The 23,381-nt window shown below is 41.2% G+C and overlaps 1 protein-coding gene across 2 annotated transcripts in view; it reads left to right on the top strand.

The window, feature by feature from the left end:
- chd7 (chromodomain helicase DNA binding protein 7) overlaps positions 1–23,381 on the top strand; it is a 68,763-nt gene that overhangs the window by 20,284 nt on the left and 25,098 nt on the right. For both annotated transcript variants that reach the window (XM_081375277.1, XM_081375278.1), the window contains exons 2-3: positions 6,742–8,723; positions 18,601–19,019. In XM_081375277.1, coding sequence (XP_081231403.1) covers positions 6,918–8,723; positions 18,601–19,019 — 2,225 coding nt within the window. In that variant the 5' untranslated portion in view covers positions 6,742–6,917. The remainder of the gene's footprint in view (positions 1–6,741; positions 8,724–18,600; positions 19,020–23,381) is intronic.

The following is a 23,381-nucleotide window of genomic DNA, read 5'->3' as shown; positions in this document are numbered from 1 at the left end:
CCACTTTTTTTTGTAGAAAGCCTTTTAAGTGAATTTCGTTTTGTATAAATTGTATCTTAATTTTAATCGGTTTCATCAACCAATTTAATAAATGAGCAAATATAGCAGACAATATAATAAAGACACGGAGGCGCCAGCGCATGAACTGGAGCTTGTCTCATAAATGAACTGAAACTCAGCATATAAGGTACTTGCCTCACAGACCTGAGAAATAATCTATTGAAAGCTTGAAACATCTTTTAAACAAAACAATTCAAAGTGAAAGGAAACAGACTGCTATCTGCTTATATTATCTGAATGAAATGTGCATTTCTCTCTATAGGCGCATTCACAATACTGCAAAGATCGCGAGTCAGCATTGTCGGCTTCATCTTTGCAGCCGACACTGACACAGAAAACACTTGTTTATTAATAAACAATTAATGTCTCTTTGCTATATTTGACATTCATAATCATTTTTGCTTGTTCTTTGTGACAGCTTTTAGGAGCGTTATTGTCATCGCCACCCTCTGGTTACATGAACGCTGAGATGTTATTTTAGACAATAATTGCACAACCTCTTCGATATTCTATAATTAAGTGCTCTGACTCATTCCAACCAAATATTGAAATCTGTGATACCAGTCTGGTAAGATTGCACAATTAATCAACTTTATTATAGGCTACTAGGCCTAAATCGCTCTATTTCAAATGGTTATAAGGCTATTTCTCATGTTGACAAGCGTGGTTCAAGACTCAATATAGAGACCATGATTTTTCCTACTAACAGAACTGTTTGCTAAAATAATTAACAAATATTAATGTTTATCAAATAGGAGTTCAAATTGCAGGTTTCCTCCACAGTCAGGTGAACTGATTAACACTATTTTCCGTAGGTGCGAGTCGCTCGCAATCATGAGCTTTGTTTTGTCCAAATGATCGCATGGTTTTCAGCCAGTTTGTGCAGTTCAAAGCACAGTCAAGCACAGTCAAAATTATCACATTTTATTTAGTGTCAAAATGATTGCATTACTATTATTATTATTATTATTATTATTATTATTATATATATATTTTTTTTATTAATTCTTTTTTGTCAGCTTGATCGCGGGATTATGATGAATATTAGTGTTTTAACAAAGAATTTGTTTGGAATTTGTATTTATAATTTTTATATTATATAAACTTAATCTTTAAAACGTTATGGACGTGACAGAGCACTGAAGCATCGTGACCTCTTAATTATAGCCCTTATAAATTCAACAGGCAGTGTTATGACAAAATGAGTAGTCTATATTTATTTCTCAGGCATGCCTCAATCTTTCTGCAAAATGCTTAGTTAAAATATTTTTAAAAAGGGGGTCTTTGATCCCTCTTTTGAAAGAATGCAATATGGTTGGTTTTTCAAATTTTATTTTGGCATTTCTGCTCACCTCATATGTGGTGGAAAAACAAGGCAATTTTCTTAATTTCTGATAGCACATTAATACAGTATATTGCAGACCTAAATGGACAACTTAAAAAGGGTTTTAATCTTTAGGTAAAAACTTAATTTTTTCATAGTAAGGATGACTTTTGTGTGGAATTGCCCATAAGTCCCTAATGCAAGTGCAGGTTGGCAGACACCGATTGAGTGTGTGACTATGCATTCGCAGAAATACGATCACGTCAGATAACTCGCACATTCTCAAAAAATGGTCGCAGTCTAGAGCCCTGGCTACAGTTTGCAATTTTTTTTTTTTTATTACGGTTTACTTGTCGTTTTTTTTTTTTTGTGTATGTAGTTCAACGATTCAAATAAAGCCTCCCTGTGCTGTGTAAGCTACTACAACAAAATTGTGGCAATAGAATGATGGCGGTGTATATTGCAGGTTTACCTATTGTATCAAAAATGGTATCGAATATCGATATTTTCAAAGTATCAAAGTTGAACATTCCAGTATCGTGACAACACTCGCTCATAAATACTTCACTTGTTTCATTACTGGATGAATCAACATTTCTGAACGAATCTCTTGAATTAATGATTCAATGACAGATACGTTAAGCCTAATTAACTTCACCACCAAATGATGTAATGAATACAATTGTCATTTAAAGCACCAAGTTACTTTAAAAATATGGTTTGCTCGTAGGCATCATTGATCAACAATAAACTTTTATAGATTTTACTTCTATGATTAAATTGAATATTTGTGACAGTTGGCCTCTTTAGCCACTTTTGCACCATAAAGCTGTAAGTGAAATCGCAACTCACTTGTCTGTTGCCTGGCTACCAGTTTCTCTGTAGCTGCCTAAGCGCAATATTTGAGCGACGTGAACACAAATTAATAATAAAATTAAAAGAAATATCCGAAGAAATTAAAAGAAATATCTTGCGTTACTAAGGCAACGACTGGCGCATTTGTATTACATTTTAAAGAGCTCTGTTATCAGCCCCACAGTGGAAAATGAAACCATATCCTTACCGGCTAGCCCGGATCGGCACGGAATGGAACGATTAAGCAAAGAGAACGGTTTGGCCCTGACAGTGGAAAAGCATTTTTTGTTGTATCTTGATCTGAGGTGCAGATATTACAATATGCAGATTTAAATATCAAAGCTGATTGAACACTGATGATAATATTGATGCAGAATAAATTATATTTACAACGCGCAAACACACACACAAAAAGAAATCCCTACAATTTTTTTGCACGGACAAGTAAATGGCAGATTTACTTGTCCAAAGGACAAGCACATGTAAAGGCTTAATGTCGAGCCCTGCTTCAAATATATTTAATTGCTCTTTTTGTAACATGTAGCCTATACTTGAATACAGATAAACTCTAGCTTGACTAAGCAAAAAGCAGCTGAACTTTGATTATAACTGCTTATCTAAACTGGCTGAAAAGTATAAACTGACCAGCAGATCACATGATCAGCACAGTGTCTCTTGAATACTCCAGTTTTGCTCCAGTTTAGCAATTGTGGTGATAACTTACCCATGAGTGGACCTTTATTCAGATTTATTATGCATCACAGTAGTCTCACACTAAACCACACTTTTCACATGCTCTAGGGTTTTTGCCCTATGCAGTAACTTGAGCTATGAAACACTGGTAATGTTAAAATTGAATGTTGTAATGTTACTAAATATTTGTTACTTGCCCAGTACATTCTTTCTTCTTGACATTAAATTACGTTTGTACGATTTTAAAATGGATTATGACTCTTGAATGGTCTTATTCCTCATTATTCACAGTCTTGGTGTGGCCGGGCATGGTGCAAACATATCAAAAAGGCCTTGCTGCTTGTAAAGTGGTCAAAACTGTTTGATTTTATAGATTACGTTCTGTTATCTCTTTCAGTAATTTTGACAAATTTTCCTTTTCCCAGGCCTCTTGTTTCTTTTCAGGATCAGAAATGGAAAATTATTTGTGGAATTTTTATTTGTATTTTTTACACCCAAATCCAGCATTGTATAAAATCCAAATTCTTGACTTTTTTTGGCCTCCACTAGTGAAACTATGGCCTTGAGGCTTTTATCGTAGAGGATACAAATATTGTAGACGGCTTAAATGTGTTTTTGGCTTGTCAAGGCCATTTTCGCAACATTACGTATGTTCATGGTTGTGAATGGCTGCATACTCCCTTGTTCTACCCTCCGGTCAGGGGCAAGCCTGGCCACCCATTCGCTGCAGTTACGTTATGAGTTAGGTGTGTACGTCACGGTGCTCTTGCTCTATGGCTTGTGCTCCTCCTGAGGGGTGTGGCACTTCAGAAGGAGCCGCTCTGGCACTCTGCCACATCTGTCACTCTCCAAAGAGAATTGGGTGAACAGTCAGCCTGCTGGCTTAGACGCCAAATCTGATCATAGGGATTCAAATTTGCAGCTTTTAGCATGGCTCTGTAGGATCTCCCACCCTCCCCCACCAGTGCTGCAAGAGTAGCGAAGTACTCTGTTAAATAGGGACTGATTTATGGCTGTGGTGTTGAGACTCCTCTTCCTGCTCTTAACTAGAGTTGTGAGGAGATTAAAGCGGTGGTGCTGTCACCAACAGGCATCTCTCATCCTTTCGATCACTCCTATTAAGGTTAGCTGTGGTCGAAATTGTTAACTTCTCACCATCTTCAGGGCTTCAGGTCAAAAAAAGTTAAGGAGGGTTTAGTTATGTCTGCCCCAAAAGGATCCCATCCTTGTCAGTTAAATGAATGGTTGTTTGTGCCAGTCTGCTGATTTTGGTGAAGTGTGTAATAGTGCAGCATTCATTTTTTTTTGTGTGGTTTGTAATAGTGACTATATACTGCAATTGTTGCCCTACAGGTAGTCTTGACACCTCCTGCCACGCTACACGACCACTGCAAATGTGAAGTTGTCTAGTTTTACTCATTTACTCCTTTGTCCCCCTGTTTATGACCAGAAAGTTTTTGTGTCTGTCATTTGTTGTTGTAGTGATGTATAACAATTAACTAAAAAACAATGCTGCAAATATTCTGGACATGAAACTTCATAAAGGATGTTTAAAATGCAACAAGCTGTAGCTTGTTTTAGTGACTTTGATCCTTACTGTGCGTTCACACCGCCGCCGGTGAGGGTGTCAGTAGGGGTGTGACGGTTAGTATATAACCGTGAGACCGACGGTTATAGTTGAACACCGTCATTACAACTCTATAACCGCCAAAACCGTGTTATTAAAATATTTTTTACAAACATTTTTTATCATAGAGAATGTTTAAATACTAATTAAAAACAATTGTTAACAGTCTTTGTTATTAATGGTCTACATCGTTTCCAACTGTATTTGATTCTTTGCCAAGTAGCCTACCCCTTGACCGACCGCCAATCATTTGAGATAGAAATAAAAGCTATGATATAGTGATGTGCCATCATTATGAGATTTATTAAACAAATGAAAAACATTTGCAATAATAAACATTAGCAATGAACATTTGCAATTGGGAGACATGGTTTTTACCACTTAATGAAGTTTTGTTTTGTAAATCGTCAGACATGATTTTTACCACTTCATTAAGTTTTGCTTTGTAGAAAGCCTTTCTTTAAAGCGAATTTCGTTTTGTAAAAATTGTATCTTAATTTTAATAAATAAAAAGCAAATATAGGAGACAATATAATAACCGTGACATGAAGGCTCCGATGCGCCGCGTTCACTTGCATTGCATTGTGAAGTTGAACTAGAGCGCATCTCATCGTAAATGAATGAAACTCAGCGTAGGCCTATGCCTCATACATTAGCATTAAATATCTTTGCTGCTGCATCCTTTCTAGAACAGAAAAGGGCTTTCTTGCGGCTCGCATCAGCAGAGCATTGCATCGTCCATAGACCGCAAAACAATCAGCGGATGGCGGGCGGGTGGAAATCTTTGCTTTGAAATCTGGTCAAAAACGTTGGTGCGGATGATGAGTTTTGTGATGCGGTTGCGGATAAACTAATACCCCATCCGCGTATCTCTATTGATGATAACATTGAACACTACACAAATATTAATTTTATTCAAACTAAGTTGTCCTATAACAGACGAACGTCGCACTTAAGATTAGCACTTAACCATGAACACCACATAAATGCCTTTTAATTGGCTTATTTCATTAGCAAACATGTTACTATAGTTAAGTTCTTTCCATCGATCAATTTCTTTCACATTTAAAAGATTCCATGAGGTTAACTTATACCGTACTTGGTTAGTCTGCAAAAATAATGATCAACATGCTTGTTTGCTTTGCGGCCCCTTTAAATAAAGTTTAAAAAAAAGACCAAGCATTCGATTTGCGTCAGAGCGTCCACAAATCTTTCTACGGCGTTGTTGGCAGGGCGGCGAGAACGAATTTTGCTGCTCTTGCCGGCGGCGGTGTGAACGCACAGATTAGGCTGGTCAGTGTAGATTTTCACCGGGGTAATTTTAACAGCCATGTGGAGAGGCCTAGAGAAAGAGGGAAATTGGGGGTTGGGTGAAAAAGGGCTGAAGGAGGAACCAAATGGGAGGAGCTTGGGATGGAACTTTTTTTTTTTTTTTTTTTGTAGAGTAGTTGAAGTTGAGGCGATGCATTCCTTGCCACCCCCCACATGTTCACATTCACTAACTTGCATATACACACATGGAGGTAGTTGTGGTTGAGTAGACCATCTAAGCAGGCTGCATCTTCCCCCACCCTAGCCTGGTTTGGCACATCTACATAATTCCCCCACTCATCTGATTACCTTGCAGTTGGGACGAGCTGCTTAAGTACATGATGTGCACATGAATTTACACCCCGCTCATACTCAAATATTCCAGAAACACTCACAAATGCAGGCGGCAACAGGGCTGGTTTTAAGTCTTGGCTTCAGCAGGTGGGCTGCCTGCTTGTGTTCCTACATCTGCTTGCATGGTCTGGCAGCTGCTGTTGTTTAACTACCACTGCTTCTGCTGCTGCCTCACTTTAAACTCCTTTGTTCTTTCCTCACCATCAACAAATTGTAAAGAATGAATGAATTTAGGCTCTGTGTGTGTGTTGGCCCTTTTGTTTGGGAGCAGAAGGAACAGAGGGTGGGGGTTGGGATCAAAGGTTGGCAAGGAGTCAGTTACAACTGATTTAACTGCACACAAAAAAAAAACCTCAGTCTCACCACCCTTCAACTGCTCTCATATCTCTCAACAGCTGTGACTCACTGGCTGAAAATTAAATAAAGCATGGTTTAAGTGAACAAAATATAAGAGGCTTGCTCTCACCTAGAGCTATTTGTGTTAATACTCCCTCTCTCTCTCTCCCTTCCTCTCCAGGTCCTGTAACCTGACTTTGCCTGACGCTGCGTTCTCTGAGAGAATTAAGGAAATATGGAGTGACATGCTGCAGATTAGTTAGCGGATTAGCGGCTTTGAGGACATCCACCTCTGTGTGAGCACACATTCCCTGTCCTGCTTCTGAAGCTCGGCTGCACAGCAGGAGCACTGCAGCCATGGCTGACCCAGGCATGATCAACCTCTTTGGAGATGATGGGAATCTGTTCTCTGATGAGTTGGAGGGCCTGGGGGACTGTGGCTACCCCCAAGGTCAGGCAAATCCCATGAGTCAACAGATGCCCCATGAGCACCAAGGCTACGGACAGCTCCCCTCTTCTCTTCACCTCTCCTCACCTGCTGTCCCTGGACAGGCCAAGCTTGGCCACCATTTTGACCACTTTAATCAGTATGAGCAGCCCAAAATGCATCCAATGGACCAGCAGGGTGGCCGGTTGATGGGGAATGGACCAGTAAATGGCATGTCCTCCCCTCATTCCCGCTATCATGGTGCTCCGCCAAGTGCGGGAGGGACAGCAGGGCATCATGTCTACCCGGGTGCACAAGGAGATGGGCGGAGCCAATCATTCCCAGATGGTGGAAATGTGTGGGGTGCTCAAGCGATGCAGGTGCCTGAACAAACTAGACCACCTTTCCAGCAGCAACCTCCACAAGCCTCCTCTCATCAGCATGGCCCTGCTGGACCACAGGGACACACCCACCAAATGGGCCCTTTTATTGGTCGTGGTGACTATGCCATTCAGGGTCACAACCAGACCCAAACACCTCCCAGAATGAACCACTTTCCACAAGGCCTCCCTCAGGAAGCCAATCATTTCATGGGTCACATGGGTATAACTCAGAATCCCAGCATGTCGGGGCCCCCCATGCGTCACCCGGCACAGCCTCCTCAACAGCATCAGCAACCCAATCAGCAGTTTCTCCACAGACCCGGCCAGGGTCCGGGTCATACGGAGTCCGTCGCCAGCCATAACCCCCAGTTCCCACAAAGCCCATCACGGCAGCAGCAGGTCATGGGTGGAAGACCCCACCAAACCATGGGATTTAACATGCACAACCAGCAAGTCCCTTCCAACACTGTAAACAGCTCAGGGCAGTACCCTCCCTATCCTTCGTACGGCAACCTTAATCAGGGATTAGCCAACACTTCAGGAATGAGTCCCAACTTGAGCCTTACCACCAGCAGCAACAGCAACCCTAATGCTCCTGTGACCCAGGTGCAACGCTACCCTGCCCCAACGGGGCCCCAGCGCTACCCCACAGCTGGGGCTCAACAGGGACCAATGCACCAGCAGCCCATTCATGTGAACCAAATCAACACCCAGCCTATGCATCAAGCTCAGAACCAGTCTACAGCCCAGCAGAAGCTGCAGCAACAGCATCTACAGACTCCACCTCAGGGATCATATGCCTCCCCTCCTTCCATGTCGCCCATGAGGAACCTGGCCACCCCTGCAGGCACCCCACCTCCCCAGCAGGGCCGGCCACCCAGTGCTGGTTTGGGAACCGATGTTGGCAGCTACCCTGTCGTGCCACATCAATCTCAAGGCCCAATGGCTCATGCCCAGAGAGGAGCCGGCCCAATGAATGCAGCGCAGCAACATCCTCACCAACAGCTACCATCACATCCCTCGCACCCACATCCTCCTCCAACCCAGATGTATGCTGCTTTGTCACCCAATCACAGGGCCACGAGTGCTCAAGGAAGAACTCCAGCAGGACTGGGTGCAAACCACACAGAGCCACTGGGCCCGCAGGACCAGAGGTTGCTTGCTCAAGCGCAGCGCCAGCAGCTGCAGACGCCCCCATTGCCTTTCCAGCTACAGCAGGTGCACACCCCTCCCTCTATTCCTCAATCACAGACACACCTAGGTGCACACCATCAGAACTCCCCTCCATCTCAGCAGGCATGGGCACCTCCTCGCCAGTCACCTCCACCCATGCAGAAAGTGCCTCACATGCAGGTGAGTTGTGGAAATGAAGCATGCGTTCCATTGCCATTAAAAGTCTTTTTGAAAATCCATGTGCATGTGGGTGGCAGAAGGCCCATTTGAAGGTTTCTCTTGCCGGCTATGGTGCCGCCCGTGCCCCACAAGTGTGGAAATGGATTTTTACAGCTGTTTGTTTCCTCCTCGCTGCATATCCTGGCCCTCCCCAAGACACAGGCGCCACAGTGCTAATCTCCTAACCCCTACCCCTCCCCCCTTCCCACTCTGAAGGGGAAATGCTCCCTTCCTGCTCGCAGTAAGCATCATTCTCCTCCCCCGTCTGCACTCCTTCCGTTCCCCTCTTGCTCGCTCTCTGTCTGCATCATTTCTGTCTCTCTCTCTCTCTCTCTCTCTCTCTCTCTCTCTCTCTCTCTCTCTCTCTCTCTCTCTCTCTCTCTCTCTCTCTCTCTCACTCTGCACTCTCTGTTTGCTTTGCCTGTCTCGGAGGACTCATGCGTGAGTTAATGGTGTACAGCAGGATGCGTCCTGTTGGGAGGGTGGAGGGGGGGAGCCAGTGTCACGTGCTTCTGATACCATTAGCTTGTTTTGCTCTGAAAGCCTCTTTCTCTAGTGACCCATTCACACACAATGGCTGCTGTTATTCCAGCGTACACATCCTGCACATAGCATTTTTGTCTCTTTCTCACTCATACCACCATTGACAGCCATGGCTCAATGTCAGTGATGGTGTCTCTTTGGTTGTGTGCTGATATTAAAGTTTTTTTGGTTGACATTTTAAGATCAGTCAGTATTAATTCATCCACATCACTTGTGACCTAGATGAAATGCATGTCCGGATCATGAGATGCCTAATACATAGTCATTTGATCCTAATATATATTTTTCTCTAATATGGTGTGATTTGATTTAAAGTGGGCATGAATTTTCACCCTATTTTCCTAATATGTTACTGATCTTAGTGTAAACGATACATCTGTGCATACTTTTCATAAAAAATAATCAGTTTTGACCTCATAGTTCTTAATCAAAATGTCATAACTCGATGCTGAAACGACAGATTTTTTTCTTATGATGCATGTCAAACCAAACATTTAGTCTACTTAAATTCTGCCCATTTCTTACAAATGACTGCAAGCTCACTATCAGATCTGTCTCTGCTGATACATAGAACCAAGTCCCTGCCCTACATTTTTGTCTTTTTCGATAATACATTTTACACGGATGTACACAATACGAAAGAAAAGATGTCACCACTTTCATATATCTCCTTTAAGTTTTAGACCAGCTGAGACCATGTTAATTTTATTTATTACAGGTTACCTTCTCTCATTTCTAAAACCTACAATGGTGGTTGTAAAATATTTGGGCAGGAATCTAAAATGCATTCATAACCAATAGTCCTCTGTTTTGTTTCTCCCATACTTTGTCGTCCTATACTTGGTTGAAGTTTGAATGAATTGAGTCATGTGATGTTCACTCTTTTTTTTTTTTTTTTTTTTTTTTTTTTTTTTTTTTTGCTGAATGCTTCGCAATCAAAGATATATAGCCCCCCTTTGCACTGCACTGTGTTCACTTCTTGCACTATTAAACCCCAGTGCTGTGTTTTCTGATGGAATATTAAGAGGTTTGATGAGAAATAAAAGAGAGCGTGACCTTTAAGTAGAGCTGTGCTTTATCTGAGGGAACAGACTCTTCATTGTGGCTCCAGTCAAACTGGTACCAAGCGCAAGTGTTCACAGCATCACACTGGGCTTTAAGAACTAAAATAGAAGTGCAGATGGGAATGCATGCATGAGATGTTTACCGTGGCTGGGCCTGTCTTGATGATTACTATCAACTTTTCGCACGATATATGGACATGACCACGATAGGGATGGGACGATTACCGGTTTCACTATAAACCACGATAAAATGTACTGACGGTTAGTAATATCGTTTAAAATTTAATTATCATTAAAACCGTGTTTGATTATCGTGATTTTTAGATCCTGTTCAGCCAGCAACAGTCTGACGCAGGCGCAGCGCGCAATGTTATTATTATTATTTTTTTATTCAAGAAGGAATTGCGGAAGGCAGTGACCGTGCTCGGGAGATTTTTCAGCCTTTTAAAAGAACCAATTCTGAGGTGTGGTCATATTTTGGCTTTAACAAAAGTCCTGAGGGAAACTTAATTGAGGATGATCACTCTAGCAGAACATGCACAAGAAAAAGTCGCTGCAATAGGGGGAAACTTCAGATCTGCCGAGTTGTCTTGTGTGACCATTACCGACTGTTGTATAGCGAACGCAAGGCAAGTTAACTTTGACCTCAATACCAAAACTACGTCTGGGAAATAATTGGGCATAAAATGTTGTTTTAAGTTTAACTATTTTATATCAATCACTTGAAATAAACGTGAAGCTTCCGCAAAGAAAAGTTCGCAGCGGTAAGTGGCTTAGCCAAAGACGAACGAACAAGTTCAAACAAGACTATTAAGAGTGACATTTAAGGGATAATAATTTATATTCATTATACACTTATTACACCGATTTTTTTTTTTTTTTACCACATAATTACGGGGACATTGAATTGAGATTAATGTTTTAAATCTTAGGCTACCTGTTTATAAATCCATTATGTACAGCGTACAAAACAATCGTTCAGACAAGATGATCACAACAATATTATCAAACTCTGTAAACAATAAATCAACTCTGATTTAATTTCCAATACAATTTAAAACGGAGACGCGACGGCAAGTTGTATTTGAATGAAACGAGAGAGCGCGTCCATTGTGATACATGTTGTAACGTCTGTCAGAGAGTTTGAAGTCTGCCCAGATGAAGAATACAAGACAGTGCAAATGAACTGTTCCACGAGACTTTTATAGATGTTTTCTCTGTTAAGCACACTCTTCACATACATGTCGAAGAGCGAATGTTAAAAGGGAAAAGAAAACACTCTAAAACACGCTAAAAATCAAAGTGGAAGTAAACGCATTATAATAAAACGGTCCGAGCGGTCATCTTCCTCTGCGTGATCAATCTCACTCACTGTGCTTGCGCGCTCACATAAAAACAGCATGCATACAATAACGTACGCCAAGTGGCCGTTACAATGGATGTGTGCGGTGTTATAATGCGTTGCTATTGACGACCGTCATAAGGAAGGAAATGCTTTAAAAAGTGCATAGAGCTGCTTGTTTTATTTGTTGTTTGTTTATTTTCAAATATAAAACTTGTTGAAATGTCTTCAGTGTGAGCATCAACTCTTTCTGAACACTTTCATCTCGTTTTAACAAAACCGTGATAATATTGATAATCGCGATAATTTTGGTCACTATAATCGTGATATTAAATTTTCATACTGTCCCATCCCTAGACCACGATAAACTTTGGTGACTATATATTGCCCATTTTGTTTACATGCTTGTTTAAATAATTAATTTCACGAACATTTTAGCCTATCACGCTGCCTCAGTTATCTTGTCTGCTATCTGAGGCGGAGGCGGGGCTCAGGCAGCTCTGCCCCACACACAACAGAGAGAGCAGACAGCGACAAGGGAACTGAGCATGCATGATTTACCGTTGTCTGTCATTCTTCAGGTCAAGTAATATATTTGTGAAAAACAGTTTTCCATCAGTTGTCAGAAGATCAAAGCGATATCTTTGTCGTAATATGCTTTCAACGGTTGAGGGAACTTCCCATGACTGGCGTCAATGCTGTTCAGTACACTGAATCAATGCCATTGATTTCTGAGAAGTGAAACATCAGCCTTCAGCGTTACCCATGTGACACGCCGATCGACAATTGAGCCTTGTGAAGTGGCACTCAGTTAAGTTCAACACCTGGTTTCAATCATAAATTAATCAGTGCTTTTAGGCGTATTATGAATGATTTAATGACTCTGTCATAAAGAGTCCCTTGCCGCCACCTACTGGCATCCAAATGTTACTGCACTGACTGAGCCTGTCTAACGCACGCAGAGATGTGCCAGTGCTGATACAGATTTGAGAATTGGAACTAACTGTAATAAATATAAATATAGCTGTAAGCAGCAATTATCAGGGCCAAGCACAAGAAGACAATAAGACATGTCAACATGGCTGGGAGTGTCAGACCAACTGTAGCAAGGAGCAAGTAAAGACATTTTAAGATGATTTAAGGCAAAATAGCTTAATAATCATATATACAGTAACTAAAAATATGATTTAATGGATCATCACTTTTGACCAATAGGTGGCGCAGTTACAAAATTGATGTGGTGTGGTCAGAGTGAGATGACAATGACACAAAGTTTGGTGTCAATATGTCAAGGTATTGCAGAGATAATGCTTGAATTAGTCATTTTGGCATCATGCCTCAACTTTGCTGCTGTGGTATATGAAAACGGTTTTGTCTATCAACACAAAATCAATAACTTTAGTCGGCACGATCTGGAGATGATACGATACGATTTTGGTGAAAACCGGACAAACGGTCTAGGAAGAGTTAGAAAAAGTAGGTATTGAATGAAAATCAAGATGGCGAACAGGAAGTTCGGCCAAATATGGCAAACTTAGTATATGTTCTCGGCCTGACCCAAGAGATATATTAAGACCAGTTTCATTGCAATAGGCTAATTTATTTAAAATATATTAGCATTTTTGGAAATTTCATTATACATTTTGACCAAAAGGTGGCGCTGTCTCAATCTTTACCATTTACCAGTACATTCTGGGCATGGTGCCGATGACTCATACAGAGTTTCATAACAACAGCTAATGCGTTCATAAAGTATAGCATTTTATATCAGAATAATGTATTGAAGTCAATGACAATTTCCTGTTTGGTTCTATTATAGCGCCAACAAGAGGCACAATGACATTTATGTATAAACATAAAAAATTACCCACACCGTACTTTGTTTGCATTTTCTTGCCACTTACTATTAATATGTTGACATTTGGGCATTAGCGTTAGCCAACGACCTATGTTTCCAAACTTCCTACCGTGGTTTCGTCTCGATCGGTCTACTGGTCTCGAAGATATTGGCAAATGTTTAAGCGCTAAATCACAACGCTACACAAACCGTAAGGCGAAACCTAGCAGTTTTGGTATCGTTGGACTCGGCAAGGATTCATGAATCTAAGGAGATGACTCCCGTGAAAATAAGTCAACCACACCCAGAGTTAAAGCATTTGAAATTTTAATTTTACCACTAGGCGGCACTGGTTCGAAACTTCTCAGGCTCCTTTAGGGCATCGTACTGATGAACTATACCGAGTTTTGTAACGATACGCGAAAGCGTTCATAAAATACAGCATTTTGGTACAAGATTCAAAATGGTCGATAAGGAAAAATTGGATATCATTCGATTCGGCATGACACGCCCTGAATCTAACGAAACCATGTTTATGATTTTTGGACAAACCAATCAGAAGGTATAAGAAAAAATAGCCATTTTTCGTATCTCCGGACCAGTAGGTGGCGCTGCGCCGAAAAGCAGCATGTAGCCTTAGGTCATGCTTGTGATGACATGTACCAAGTTTGGTCTGAATATGAGAAAGTGTTGCGGAGATTGACTTGCGTCTGTTTTTGCAAGCGCAGTGTAAAATTAGTTTGCGCGGTGTTCGAGAACGGTTTGATAAATTGACATGAATTCCATAACTTTGTCGGCATGGTCTGAAGATGATTTGGTTACATTTTCGTGAAAATCAGAGCAACAGCCTAGGAGGAGTTAAAAGTACTTTTTTTTTTTTTTTTTGTGGAAAATTCAAAATGGTGGAAAATTATGACGGTAAATGACGTCATAGGGTGCAATTGAATCGTCCTGAGCCAAGGTATCAGTGGAAAGAATTTTTTGTCTAGCCATTATGGTTCAAAAGAGGCATTGAGTTAGAGACTCCAAATCTTCTATGGTGACCGTTCAGACTGTCCTCTATATGTGTGCCAAATTTCATAACTTTCCCACAAGCGGTTCTATGGGCTGCCATAGACTCAAGAAAAATAATAATAGGAACGCCAACAGATACAATAGGTGTCTACGCTCTTTCAGTGCTTGGCCCCTAGTAATAGCCCAACAAGCTTATTTATATAGCATAATAATAATATGCGATAATATCGCATATTCCTTCACCATGACAGCCCTAGCCATGGCTTAAATCCAGTCATGCCCAATGTGGAGAGTGAACAGCCATGTTTATGATTCCTTTATTTCCTGTTTAGCAGTTCATGCAAGGTGCTAGCCTCTTGAGTTTCTCGGCTGACAGCAGCTGACAGCCGTCTTGGTGGTGTTGCACTCTCTCTGGGAGAGATGCAAGCAGAGCAGTACTTCCTAAATATTCGGCTTGTATAGCCAGGAAGGTATGGTTGTATGCTTGCACTTGCTGCTCTTTAATTTGCGCAAACTAAATGTTGTAAAAGGAAGTTGTGACAGAATGGGTAAAATGGCAAGTGTATGTTCTAGTCTCTTGGACAGCTTTTTGATATTTGTCTGAAGTCCTAACGTGGCAGGTTTTATAGGTGTCCTTTTATAGTTTATTACAGCCTCAAAGCTTTATTTGGAGTTTGGAGTAGTTAGCTGCTAGTAAGTAGCTTACAAAATCTAGGTGTTTCAATGCCATAAATTTGTAGCTCATTAGATTTGCTCTGAGCCAGAGGCAGACTGAAGTTCAGCTACAGTAAGTAATGAATCTTGAAGATAAAGTTTAGCTAGGGTTAGGCTCTGTGTCTGGGAGCCTGCTTTTCATCAGATGAATTGGGTGTTAACTCATTGGTTCGCCCTGCAAAAAGCCTGCCGTGCTGCGCCGAAGCTCAGTGCTCCTTCAGGGAGTATTTAGCTCGTCGAGTGAGCACTTTGCCTGCTAGATTAACTGACACGTCAGTCTTCCCCTCCAAGAGATGAAATCCTATATTGAACATATTGTATTCTGGACTGCTGCTGTCAAATTAGAAATGCAGAGAGCGCATGCGGTAGGCCTATTGTCATTCATGCAATTGATTATTGGGGAGGCTTGGCAGGAGGAGAGACATTTATCCGTTAAAGTGCCAGCAGAACACTCGCTGTTCCAGCTGCTCTAATGACCACCGTTGGACTGGGTGTTGGGCATTTTCTGTGACCTTGCCACTGTTTGGCATGCACTGTGCACCCTTATATCTCCTGCCGTTGTTTACAGGAAATATGTATTTCATCACCACAATGATGTGGTTTACAAAGTCTTTTGTTTTAAAGCCGAGTGCATGGTATGTAATACTCTAGACTAGAACCAACACATAACTTAAAAAGAATACACCGTTTCCAGATTGTTTTCACCAGGGCAGTTTTTTGTAGCATATTACATTATATTTGCTGATGTTTAAAACTGAAGCATTTATGAAGTATAGATATAATTTATTACCGTCATAATGCCTCAGTCCCATCTGCTACAGGGACTCTGAGAAACTGGACGCTTAGCTCAGCTGCCAACATGTTTCCTGTCAGTCTTTGCAATGAATGGAGAGTGGAATGGAGATAACTGCAAGGAGAAAGGCAAAACCATTGCTGCATTGATTCTGCTGAGCAACAACTAGCACTGGCACTAATGGGTGCAATAGGAATTAGATGAAGTAACATGGCATGATGTAGGGCTGCATGATTAATCGAAATTAAACTGAAATTGCGATTTGGCTTAGTGCGATTATGAAATCGTAAAGGCTGCAGGGTTTTTTTCCTCTGATTTTTAAATAAATGTATGCACAGCGTTAGTGAAGAGCAGGTCTGTGATCAGTATTAACTGCTGCTCCATCTCAAAGCACTGCAAGTTTGAGTTGCTATAGTGTGCATTTGCATATCATAACGTGCAAAGCAACATGCTTTAAACGTCTTCCCAAACTTGTAATGTATAAACCTGTTGTCCAACAAAAGGCAACATGTAATAGTTTTTACTCAGTCGAGTGTCAAACCTTTTGTGAGCTGATGTGGCTTCTTATCGTAGGCAGACAATGTATTATTTTATAGTATTCTATAGAACTTCTATCCCTTTTCAGCGCTGCACTCGTTGCGTTCTGTCTTCCGGTTTCTATTTCCACAGCATGAAGGTGAGATCTTACAGATGTATGAATGAACCGCTCATTTTAAAATCTTCCCGGTCCACTGACATTTATGGCATCTGCTTCAAACATTACAGTTATCATGATAACTTTCATTAACTCTACAATAAGTAAATCTACTTCACCAGCTTAATACAGTTTGCCAGTGATGCCCAATATACAGGGCTACCGCAAAAACAAAATTCTAAAGATGGCTGCGCAGTTGTTTGTCTGGCGCATGAGGTCTATAAAGAAATAAAGGCTATGTTGATTAGCATTGCATTAAAATACTTCATTCTTATGAAAATATCAGAGAAGCCTTGAAGAACACAGAAAAATCATATTGTCACAGTCGTGTGTTTATTGTCTTCATGTTCAATCATGAAGTGGAAGCATAAGAGGCTCATATTTAATATTAAAGACATGGACTCTCCTTTTAATGATTTAGCGTGATAAATCATTTTAAATTTATCCTTCTGATAAAAATTAAGAAATTGTCTCAGATTTTTATCTTAATACAATGTTTTATCATATAATATTTTATAGTTCAAGCTAGGGAGTTGCCAGGCCTGCAGTTTTTCCCTATTCTAAACATTGTTTGTACCACGCCTCTCATCCAATAATCGCAAATAGCTCTGTGCTTTATTTCTTCTAAAAAGTGTCATCTTTCAAATTCTGTCCCATTTTATCACGAAATTCAAACTATGAATGCCGTTTTGACGCTCTTAAATGTGACGTGACGGATCGCTGTAGCGCTTCAGTTCAAACGGCAGCCTGGAGTTGAGTGTCTTCTTCCACTTTAATACGAATTATATCTAGAAAAACATACATGAATATCAGAAGGTATGTTGAAAGATACAGTACAATTTTTTGCATAAATCTGTCTCATGTAATCACTCAATCTGTGTTTCAACCACAGAAATATGTCAATTAAACAGCTTTTGGACAATGTCACTTAATGTTGCATCTACCTCAGGAAAGTCATCCGATGTTCACGATGTGTTAGTTAGCTATAAAAAAAAACTCTAGAGAGAAGCTTATTTACGGTTAATAGTATTAGGGCTGCACGATGTATCGTTTTAGCATCGATAACGTGATGTGCGCAGGATGTGTGATGTCAAGAATAGGTATCTTAGTTGATCCGTGATTCATTATCCGTACGGACCAGCTGCTCCCCGACCCTTAACGCTTAATTAACTATTGTTAACAAATCAAACCATATCGTAAAGTGTTACAAACAAATAATTTACTCAGAACACCTCTTAAAATGATAATGTAAGTGTGCTTACCCCATTTCTTTTTTTTTTAGTAAGAGTGGTTAGCAAGATTTAACCTTAATGAACTACAGTATTTTCAGGTTATATATGACAATGTGTAGAAATTACCTAAAAAAAAATTATTTAGCCTAGTTTAGACTGGAGTGAGGTGAAAACAGAAAAAAGTGCAAAGCACGTTGTTGTTAGCTAGCTGTTAATTTTATTTAATTGTAGGCTATATGGTAGAAAATTAGACTATTAGTCAACTTTTTAATGCTACTTTTTTATTCTACTTTTTGATATTAATATGATTATATACCAAAATAATTATCAGGTCTAGCAAAGAAGGATTTTATCTTACAAAGCTATGAAATCCAGTGGTAAAATCACAGCTTTTTTAAAAAAAAAGAGGGCAAAAAAAGGATGTGTCTGTCGGCCACCACATGTATAACTTTGAAAGGTTTTGATCCACTTCAAATGTTGATTACTGTATAGTTCATACATACGCATGCGCACACACACACACACAAATTCTTTGTTCTGCCTTGATTTATATTTCTTCATTCTTAGTACTAACAGATCTCCCTGCTTTTCTCCCCTGTAAACAGCATTCTCCATCAGACCCTTCCCTGGAGATCACATCCAGTAAGGCACCTGTCTCGGGCCTAAACCTCCAACCAGCCAGCTGTGACATACAGCAGACGGAGAGCGAGCTCAAGCCAAAAAAGAAGAAAAAGAAGAAGGCCAAGGTAAGTGACGGCCAGGAGGGTAACGACATCAGTGGTGAGGCTGGTGGAGAGGCAGCTGCTCTGATTAACAAGGGAGACAGTCTTATGACTCACGTGGAACAGTCTGCCATTGAAAAGAAGAGCAAAAAGAAGCCAAAGGAGAAGGAGCCCAAGGAACCGAAAGAGCCCAAGACTCCCAAAACCCCGAAGACTCCCAAGACACCCAAAGAACCCAAGGAACCGAAGGAGAAAAAAGTGAAGACTGCCACCCCGAAGCCTAAAAGCTCCAAAAAGCCCAGGTATGTGAAATTTGAGTTTCCTGTAGCGTTCACCTTGCCTTTATAATTTTTTTTTTTTTTTTTTTTTTTTTTTTTTTTTAACTACAGGTTTTAAATTGAAAAGCCTCATGTGATCATCTGGTTCATTGAACTGTAGATATGTTTACTATGATTTGTTTTCTAGGACTATTACAAGCTGATATTGCTATATCAGAGTTTAGTCAGTTCAGAAGTGTCAGGGGTGTTCTGTTTTATTACACTTTTGAGACACAAGGAACTTGATATTGTCTATAGATTAAAAGACTTGAGCTTTTTTGCTTTGAACTACATGCGCTAAACCACAAACTTGACGCCTTTCTGACAAACCCTCCTTAGGTACCTGAACTTCATTCGGAGGTCTGTGAAGGGTTACTATCATCTTTGCTGGTCATTTGTTCTGTCAAGAGTTTGTTATATATGTTAATAACCACTGCCTAAAACATCATATTATCATGTATATCCACCATATATATCTGTCTCTTCTGGATACAGTTAACAATCATGGTGCTCATCACATTTTAAATGATGCCACATTCTTTTCTTTTTCTTTTGACACCCCCCCTTTCCATCCCCCTCAAAAAAGAAAGAAAAGAAAATGCATCCATCCTGAATATGCAGAGCAGCAAGGTTATATGGCCATTTTTTTCTCTCTGGCTGAGGTAGTAACATGATCCGACTGAGGAATGTGTCAGCCTTCCCCCTTAACCACCTCCTCCCCTCGCCTATCCAAAGCCCGTCACTCCACCGCCACGTCCCTTTCATCCAGAGGAAAAGGGCTGGGCCAAAGCAAGTGCATCTGCAGCAGAGTGCCAGATCAGTAGGTCATCTGAAGGGGGAGGAGGGAGGAAAGTGTGTGTGTTTGTAAAAAAGGAAAAGGGGAGGGGGAATGTCTCCATTCAAAATGGCACCTAATGCTAGTTAGTCCACAATGCTGTCTCATTAATCATGCCGGCCTGAATTTGACCAAATCTGCTACAGTACTGGATGTGTGGCATTGGCGAGTCCCTGTGGATAGTTTTTAAACTGTGGCCCCATTTCTAAAAAAGTGGGCTACATATAGCACATCTCACATTTGATGAGAGTATGTCATTCATTTCCCTTCCCCCATCTCCATTTGTTTGTTGCCTTTCTTATCAGCTCTTTTAATGTTTTCCTTGTTTAGTTGCTAGTTTCGATCATGGAAGTGGAGTACAGGAAACTAAGTTGGACATTAAAAATCTTTGCCTTGTATCTGTTGGTGTTCTTATCTGACAAAGAAAGTACAACTATAAATAGTAATTCTCAGGCCGCACCCAGAGTAAAATGTGAGCGTCTGTGTACCCAGGTTTGTTTTCCATATATACACACACAGCCATCAAACACTTCAGAAAGATCCCTCCTCATTGCTGCATTGCATGTGGCTCTTTCCCCCCACGAGAAGACTGTTTTGCATTGCAAATACACACCTCTCACCTTCAATTTATTGGCAGGTTCCCAAGCAACTACTGCAAAGCCCCCATTTTAGTTGGTGGGGTTTTTTTCTAACTGCATAACCACCTAACCTGGGTGGGCAGTTCCGTCGGCCCTTTGATTCTTCATTTCATGTCAAAGCAGAGTCTCTTTTTTTTTTCTTTCGCATATTATCTTAGCTACATCCTGTGTGCTCGCATACAAAAACCACAACAGTCGCGGTTGCATAGGAAGTGCTGCAATGTGTGTACTTAAAGCTCTTTGCTTGCGGGACCAGCATGCCTGTTTGCTCGTGAGTCTGACTACATCACCTTTATGTCAGCCTGCCTGCTTATTTGTCCTGAAACAAGTGCTCCACATTGTCATCCCCCCAGGCTCCAGTGGGGGAGAAAACTTGAATTCTGTGACTGAACCTCAAAGACAAAGTGCAGAGAGGTGGATGGCACAACAGAAGAAAAGGACCAAGCATCCAACTTTGTCCTTTCAGTTTATTTTATCTTCTTATACTGGCAGGCCTGTCCCACCAGAGCTTGGGAGTTTTCAGTTCCTGTGAATTCTTGGATTTGCTGCTTTGGTGATCAGACAGGCCACTGCCTCAAAAGACCGAGCGAGTGAGGCAGTGCGGTGAATGGATTAGAGAAGTGTGCCAAATGATAAATGCGCAGCCTCTGGGGAAACAAGCAAGAGTGAAGACTCACATCGCCGGTGTTACCCACTCCCATCAAAGCCTTCCACATTTAAAACAGAGCCTGCCCCCACGCTATGCACATGAAAGACGCTCAACGTTGAAATAACTTTTTTTTTAAGAAGGCTCAAAAAGTAGCTTGAATGGTCTCTTGGCAATTTAACTACCGTAAGATGTATGTTGCTTTGTTTTCGCAGAGGTACAACAAAACGCAAGTCTGAGTAACGCAGAAAGTGTTTTGTTTTGTGCACAGTTGCACTCTTAGTAAAAAACCAGCCATCTCAATGATGCTGCGGAATTCAACGGGTGACCTTGCTCTGAGAGCACAAGACACGACACTGTTGCTTCCCCCCGACTCTCTTCCTGTGTTGCTCCTCCACTGGGCCCCTAACACTTTCACACGCTCTTGCATACATACACTGTCCTTTTCCACCTATTATCACACACTCGCAATCCTTCTGCCGAGTCTCATTCTAGCCCTCCCTATCTTTCCTCTCATTCCACTGCACAGTTTGTGTTCCTTCTCTCACATATCTCAACTCACCCACTCACATCCTCTTTCCACACGTTCTCCCTCACAGTCCGGCACTCTCAGGCATTTCCCTTACCCTAATTCAGGCACATTTTAGTGTGATTTTAATTGCACCACCTCCATTGATTGAACTTGCTAGGCTAACAGGGCGTGTTTGGATCCTGTCCCCCCCCTTTTTTTGAAGTGACCTTGTTTTGTCTGGTGGTTCCTAATTAGCTTGCTTGCTTTGAAGGACACAGATGCCCGTTTTTATTTGCAGTTGTTAACTTGTCGTAGCATGTTCGTTCTCTGCGTTTTTATCTCCTTGTTTATGTACGTGTTTACGTTTGCGCCTGTGCGACACTGCAAAAGAGCTGTTGAGGGTAAACAGTTATGTGTGCGTGAGAGCAGCTGCTGTTAGAGAGAGCACCGTGCGGGGGTCCAGCTGAAGATGAGTCATCTCACTGGCGACGGCAGGTGTCCCATTAACCCCCTGGCCCTCTCTCCTCCTCCTGAGTGTCAGCTCTAGAGCTCATATAAACCTGCAGCAGGGCCTGCATCCTCCCCCTACTAATGCCAATTAGCCCCTCTCTCTCTGCCCGTTCATCTCAAAGACTACACTCGCCATGGCCCACCCCGCTGGCCCGTTCAACTGGATCTTCAGTGTATGTCCTATAGCAGCTCTTTGCCTTTTATGGTTCATAAAGGTCAGCCATCGAAAGGAAGTCTGTCATCCCTCCCCCTAAACTGAGTGTTCTTCCTGCCCTCGTGGCTTTTTTCCCTCCTGTCCCTTTTTTCTTTCTTCCTTTTGTATGTGCCTTTTTTTTCTCCTTATTTCTGGCTGTGTTTGCTGAGCAGTGACAGTATGAAACCCAAAGCCACAGAGCGGTGCGGCTGCAGGTGCTTGAATGAGTGTTGGAGAGAGAGACTCTAACTGAGGCAAGCAGATGGCTTTAGCCAGTGGCGTCCAGCCAGAGGAACAGGTGCGGGTCACGTGACCACCGGTTACCAGGGCGATTTGATTGCTCTTGGCGTGCGAATGAAAAGAGAGAGGGGGCCCCAGAGCGAGAGAGCGCAAGAGCCTCTAGGGCATTGTGTAATATGTGGCAGGGAAGAGAGTACAACTCTAAACTGGAAGTGGATTTAACTAGTTCTTGTCTTTCCTCTCTCATTCCCTCTTTTCTGTGTCTGAAACTGAACTTAGGAGGGAAAGGACCTTAAAGCATTATCCTTTTTTTAACCTGGTATGTCCGTGTGAACGCAAGGTACAAATGAAAAGAACTAAAGAGAAAAATACAAGAACTGTGGACAGCCTGAGATTTTCTTTTTATTTCTTGCATTAAAGTTGCTCATACAGGTTCGCATGACATTGTAATAGCAGTGTGAGATGTTAAACTCCATATAAAACTTCTCTAAACTGCAATTTTCTAATTATTTTACGATTATACATGTCGTTTATTCTGCAATTGTACATCTCATCTTCATTGAAACTACTTTTAAATGTTTATTTGTCCATTTACTATTTAATTGAACTGTTGAAGCTAAAGGTGCTTATATAAAAAATTATATATAAAGCATTAAACTTAAAGTTCTGGGACTGGTATGAACAGTTGCTATTTATTTTTTTACTAAAACTTCTCAGCGTGGTGGTTTGACTTTGACCCAGACAAATCTGTGGTTTATTGGTGTGACTGTTATA

The sequence above is a fragment of the Scardinius erythrophthalmus genome (assembly GCF_964197995.2).
Source record: "Scardinius erythrophthalmus genome assembly, chromosome: 9".
In the NCBI taxonomy this organism is placed as follows: domain Eukaryota; kingdom Metazoa; phylum Chordata; class Actinopteri; order Cypriniformes; family Leuciscidae; genus Scardinius; species Scardinius erythrophthalmus.
This window is presented reverse-complemented; position numbering and strand designations above follow the sequence as displayed.